Source organism: Nicotiana tabacum, chromosome 20 (genome assembly GCF_000715075.1).
Source record: "Nicotiana tabacum cultivar K326 chromosome 20, ASM71507v2, whole genome shotgun sequence".
Classification (NCBI taxonomy): domain Eukaryota; kingdom Viridiplantae; phylum Streptophyta; class Magnoliopsida; order Solanales; family Solanaceae; genus Nicotiana; species Nicotiana tabacum.
In genome coordinates, this window is record NC_134099.1 from 10,176,016 (window position 1) to 10,181,806 (window position 5,791).

General features: G+C 34.2%; 1 protein-coding gene across 1 annotated transcript; it reads right to left on the minus strand.

Moving 5' to 3' along the window:
* Positions 1-293: 293 nt before the first annotated feature.
* LOC107782413 (F-box/FBD/LRR-repeat protein At1g13570-like) lies at positions 294-2,144 on the minus strand. Its single transcript, XM_075240022.1, has 3 exons — positions 1,310-2,144; positions 1,049-1,213; positions 294-596 (listed from the first exon to the last, which is right to left on the minus strand). Exons 1-3 carry the CDS (start codon positions 2,132-2,134, stop codon positions 294-296), a joined length of 1,293 nt encoding a protein of 430 aa, XP_075096123.1. The 5' UTR covers positions 2,135-2,144.
* Between the last annotated feature and the right edge of the window lie 3,647 nt (positions 2,145-5,791).

A 5,791-nucleotide genomic window follows, 5' to 3' on the forward strand; every position in this document is an offset into this window, starting at 1 on the left:
CTTGTTGAATGAAAATTTCCACTCCTGTTGATTCTCTCTCACTATATATGTGTTTGTAGGAGTCCTAATTTCTCTCTAAATTCAAGTGAAGCAAATCATGATAACCCCATCAAGTTTAAAGCAAAACCCAAATTCAATTTAAGCTGATTTAGTTATACCCAGTATATAAAAATACAATCTTGGTTTCAAAATTCTACAGAACCCCAAAACCCTAATAAAAACACATGACTTGTGTAAGCAATAAAGATAAAAGTAAGTGTAGCCAAAGATCATGATCTGATTAATCGGGGATACTAATAGTAATCTACATCATATACAACTTCTGCTTTAGATGACGCCCGCTGGAATTTTGATATCTCTGCCTTTACTTTGACATATATTCTACCATTCAATGCATAGTGGGGGTCGATTACCATTTTGACCAGCGCTGGAGACTTTGCCAATAGAAGCTTCATCAGCTGCATTTCAGGCCTTGTTCCTGATATATTTATAAGCTTAACTGCCTTGAGGTGATTCAATGTCATATCTGAGAAAGCTTCCACTTTAAGACATTTTAGAGTTCCCCAAATATTATCATCAGCGTCATCTTCATCCACCTAATAAAGATTACCATAAGTCCATCTCTCTAAACTTACTGAGGATAAAAAGTAGTATAAAAGGCAGTTTGGTGCACAAAGCTCTGGCTATGAGCAGGGTTTGAGGAAAGACCGGACCATAAGGGTTTGCACGCAGTCTTACCCTGCATTTCTGCTTGAGGCTGTTTCCACGGCTTGAACCCTGACGTACTGGTCACATGACATCAACTTTACCAGTTACGCCAAGGTTACCTTTCGTAAAGAGTAGTATGAAAATAAAAAAGAAAGAAAAGGCCAGACCACAAGGGTCTATTGTACGCGGCCTTACCCTGTATTTCTGCAAGAGGTTGTTTCCACAGCTTGAACCTGTGACCTCCTGGTCATATGGTAGCAACTTTACCAGTTACGCCAAGGCTAAGGCTCCCTTTCATAAAAAGTAGAATGAAAATAAGGAAGAACGGAAAGTCAAAAACCTGAATTTTCAGATATTGCAAACATGGGAAGCTTCTAATCAAGCAAAGAGCACATGCGACGACCTTGAATCCATTCAGAGAAATCTCAGATAGGTAAAGACGTTTGACACAGTTAAGATCAAAGGGAAGCCTTTTTGGTACAACTTCACCTGCTCGAGCAAAGAACTAGGAAGAAAACGTGAAAATTCAGGATGACTTGAAGCCCAAAAGATGTTCCATCAGTAAATATACATACCAAATGAAATGATGAAGCATATTTACCTTGATACTATCGCTATCCAAATGGAGAAGCTCAACAGAAATAAAAGACTCAAAAAATTTGGCAATATCAAAGTTATCAGCCCTGACAAATCCTGTATCTACAAGTGAAAGTTTTGCAAGAAGAGGGACATCTTTTAAAGTAATAAACTGTATACTGCCTGTGAACTTAAAGGATATCAACTTGGGAGCTTTAATTTCAACAACGTTCAAATGTTGTGGGATTTGCAGCACCAACCGCTCGAGCAACGGACAATGATAGATTAAACTTTCAAGAAATTTCGACGATATTGTGACATCATGTAGTTCTAAGCTAATTAACCTATCAAATCCATCGAATGCTGATGGAGGATGTATTAAACAGTTTTCCAGAGTTAGATGCCTCAATTGGAAACATGTGAAAAGTGAAGAAGGCAATTTGTTATGGCCACATAACGGAAGTTTAAGAACGAGATGTTGAATGCCATTCTTAGAGAGGAAATATATCAAGTCATCAATCTTAGGACAACTTATCATACGAGGAACATCGAGGATAAACTTTGTAATTGGTCCGTCATGAAGTATCAAAATATGATTGATAAAATACGTAATTTCACTAGTACTAAATAGTAAAAAATCCTTTTTACTTGTCCAAATAGTTCCGTCAAGTGTCAACTCAGGAAGTCTGCACCAGTTATACTTCCATTGCTTTGACAAGACGCTTGTCCTCACAGCTTCTTTAAAAGGCAAACATATAAGAATTTCGTCAATTACATTCTCAGGAAGGTTGCTAAACATATGGGGAGGTGAAGTTCGATAGCAATATTGGTTTGTGCCCGTAGGAGGCATCTTGTAACAATATTCGCCAACAAGAACCTGTAGAAAAGAAACAAGAATACAAAGATGAGGAAGATCTCCATTCTATTTGGACAGAACTGATGCTCACATTACCAAATTAACATGCCACAACGATAAGAAGAGCAGAAAAGGGTGTGTTCTAATTATCACATAGTTGCATTCTTTATAGCAAGGACGCCTTTCGTCTAAAACTTCGCTTTTGGCAACGGAACGATGGTGCGTCGTGCAAGTGGTGCCACAAGCAGAGGCCGACCCCGAATTTCAAGTTTATGGGTTCGGAATTATAATCGTTTGATGTTATTACTGGGTTCTAAATTAATAATTTGTACAGTTTCAATAAAAAATTTAAAATAAATATAGAGTTTAAACTAAAGGTATTATTGAGTTCGACCGAACCCACGGGCTAAAGCTTAGTACATGTCGAATGTCGTGCAAGAGGACTAAACAGATTCGCCATTCAAAAGGAAAAATCAAAAGAAAAGAAACGAGAATCCTATTACAATTTGCTTCTATTAAGCTTATCAAACTTATTATCGAAGTGACATCGATGTATACACAAAAGTAGAGTAGCAAGAAAATTTAAAATAAAATTTAGTGTCAGATATTCTCATCAAACTCAAGTCATCAAAGAAAAAAAAAATCAATAATATTCTCCTAAAAGTATCTAATTGTGAATTATATAGGGTACCCTATTAGAGGCGGACCTATGTGTGTGTGTGTGTGTGTGTGTGTGTGTGTGTGTGTATATATATATATATATATATATATATATATATATATATATATATATATATATATATATATATATATCTTTATTTGTTGCAATATTAGTAATGGACACCCTACATACAAAGCAAATTCTGATTAAATCCAAAAGTGCACCCCGACCTTTAAATTTTGGGTCCGCCTCTGATACCATATGAATTATATATGAAAGATCTTAAGTGCAGAATAGAATTAAAGAAAGAAAAATACGTGGAATAAATAAGAAATAATGATACCTTTAGAGAATGATGAACATTGATGAAGTAGGGGAGCGGCAGAGCAGCGTTTATGAAGTTAAGATATTTATATGTAATTCATCGAACAAAGAGTTTGGGTTTTGACCAATGTTCTTCTCCCATTCAATTTGGGATAAACAACATAGTCGCGTTGAATAAAAAATGTTCTGAACTAAAAATAAAATACAGAATATGATATTCTTTGGTTTAACTTTCAAAATCTACTTATTTGAAATAACTTTTTATGTCAAAAATGCTTTTCGAATTAATACTTTTAAAAATAAGAGTTTACGTTATTTTGCCAATATTAGAGTAGCAATTTCTGCTTGATCAAAATTTTAAAAGTACTTCTAGGTTGAAGTTATTTTTTCAGCTTCTAAAAACTAGCTTATGCTACTATTCGAAGGTACTTAATTTTTTGCTTAAAAGTTTGGCCAAATATCCCACCTCTTTAAAATAATCATATGCTATGAGTGTCAAACTAACTAATTTTCAATATGAATTTTGACAAAAATTTTTCAAGTTTTGTTAAAATAATATTCACATATTTAATAAATACAAAAAAAACTACTAATTATAAGAATCAATATTTTAAATTATCTTTAAAATATTTGGAAAAGTTATGGTCAAATAAAAGTTTCTTTAACTCCCAAATAGTAATAATGCAACAAAAGTAATTTAAAAAAAAGAGAGACTATAACCTCTCCTAATGTTTTGCTCTATCACAGTAATCTCCCCGTAGTTTATGATATTACGTTCACCTTTCTTATTTTGATTTTGTAACAATTCTTTGTACATGTTTTTCATTAATGTGAATAAGATATAGTTTGACAATTTTTTTCCTTTCTAATATTAGATTTTTTAAATTATTTCCCTTATATAACTTCAATAAAAAAATATTGGTGGTTAATTTGAATGGGCTAAGAACAAGACTCTAGATTTGTTACATAAGTCGAAAAAGTCATTACACATTTTTACTTTATGAACAACCTCTCACCCCTAATATTTTTTGTAGTGAATTAATTTATACGGAGTAGTTCATAAAATTGACATAAAATAATTTTCCTTTTTGGTAAAACATAAAAGTATATGCTACATTATTTCAGTTTACCGAATTGAACCGCTATTCTAATATAAGTGTAACGGCAAAGGGCTAATTATAGCCCTTTACTTTCAAATATTATTTACCTGTACTATATTGGGAAAAAACTGAGTTTATATTAAAGATGACGTGACATGACACGTGGTTTGGTTAAATGGTCAAAGCGCAACAATTGACTAAGAGGCACGGATAGAGACAACCACGGGAAGAGGAATTTAAATAGGCACGAGACGAAGTGCAGATACGAGTCTCGTACCAATTCAAGTCATTTACATCCAACGGATTAGAAGGCATTAAAGACAAAGATCTGATGACAGAAAGGAGTCCAAATTCATTATTAAATACCTGATACGTTAGAAAATTGGTATTTAATAGGAATGATTATATAACGACTTATTTAGTATCATTTATTACTCATAATTATACCATTAAAGCTGATGCTTCATTCCTTTACCTAGAATTACCTATAAAAGGAAGAAGTATCATCATTTGTAAGGACACGGAATACTATTGGGAACTCATTGAAATACAAACTTATTTACTATTTTACCATCACTCTCAAAAGTATTTTATTTTCGTCTTTTGATTATCAGTAACCCGAATTTATTTTTAGCTTTGACCAAAGACCCAAATTTTTGGTTAAACAAATTGGTTCCGTTACCGGGAATCTGATAATCTTTTCTTTTAAGCTATATCTTGTCGATTGTCGTCACCATGTCAAACAACAACACCGACAATAACAGTAATAACACATTGGGAAACCATGAAAATCAATTTCATCAAAATCAAGATGACATGGTTCCCTCCCCTCCAGATTCACCACATCAATCTCGTGAAGGCACTCCTGTTACTGAATCCCGTGCTGATCAACAAGAACAATCTGAACACTTTGAAGGAGTTACAATTGAAGCTTTACAAAAGCTAATTGATGCACAGGTCGGCAAAGCTCTTCAGGCACTTGTTAGTCGATTGCCTGCTGCACCACCCACACCAACTCCTAATAATAATACATTGGAGAATCCCCGTTCTGGTCTTGATAATTCTGGAAACGGAGCAACCCCCAGTGAACCACAGAAAGGGGGACCAGGTAATTCAAATAATTCATATTTGCAAAATCTAGTACTAACCTTGCAGAAACAGATTAAGGAACAAAATGAGCGTATTGAAAAAATCCCTGGAGTTCCGCCTGTAATAAAAGGAGTAGACATGGAAAAATACTCACAACAACCATGGAAGCCAAGTGTTGCTCCCCTTCCGATTCCGAAAAAATTCAAAATGCCTGACATCCCAAAATATGATGGTACTACATACCCACGTGACCACGTGACTGCATTTACAACAGGCGTGAAAGGCAACGATTTGACCAAACAAGAAATTGAATCAGTACTGGTCAAGAAATTTGGAGAAACACTCACCAAGGGTGCATTAACCTGGTATTCTCTTTTATCTGAAAATTCTATTAATTCTTTTGCTGAGCTTGCAGATTCTTTTATTAAAGCACATTCGGGAGCACAAAAGGTTGAGAAAAGAATGGAAGATATTTTC

Coding starts and splice junctions, on each gene's coding strand:
- LOC107782413 (XM_075240022.1), bottom strand. CDS start 2,134: ATGCCTCCTACGGGCACAAACCAATATTGCTATCGAACTTCACCTCCC. Junction 1,214..1,309: donor TGGATAGCGATAGTATCAAG/GTAAATATGCTT, acceptor TTTTCTTCCTAG/TTCTTTGCTCGAGCAGGTGA. Junction 597..1,048: donor TGCAATATCTGAAAATTCAG/GTTTTTGACTTT, acceptor AATCTTTATTAG/GTGGATGAAGATGACGCTGA.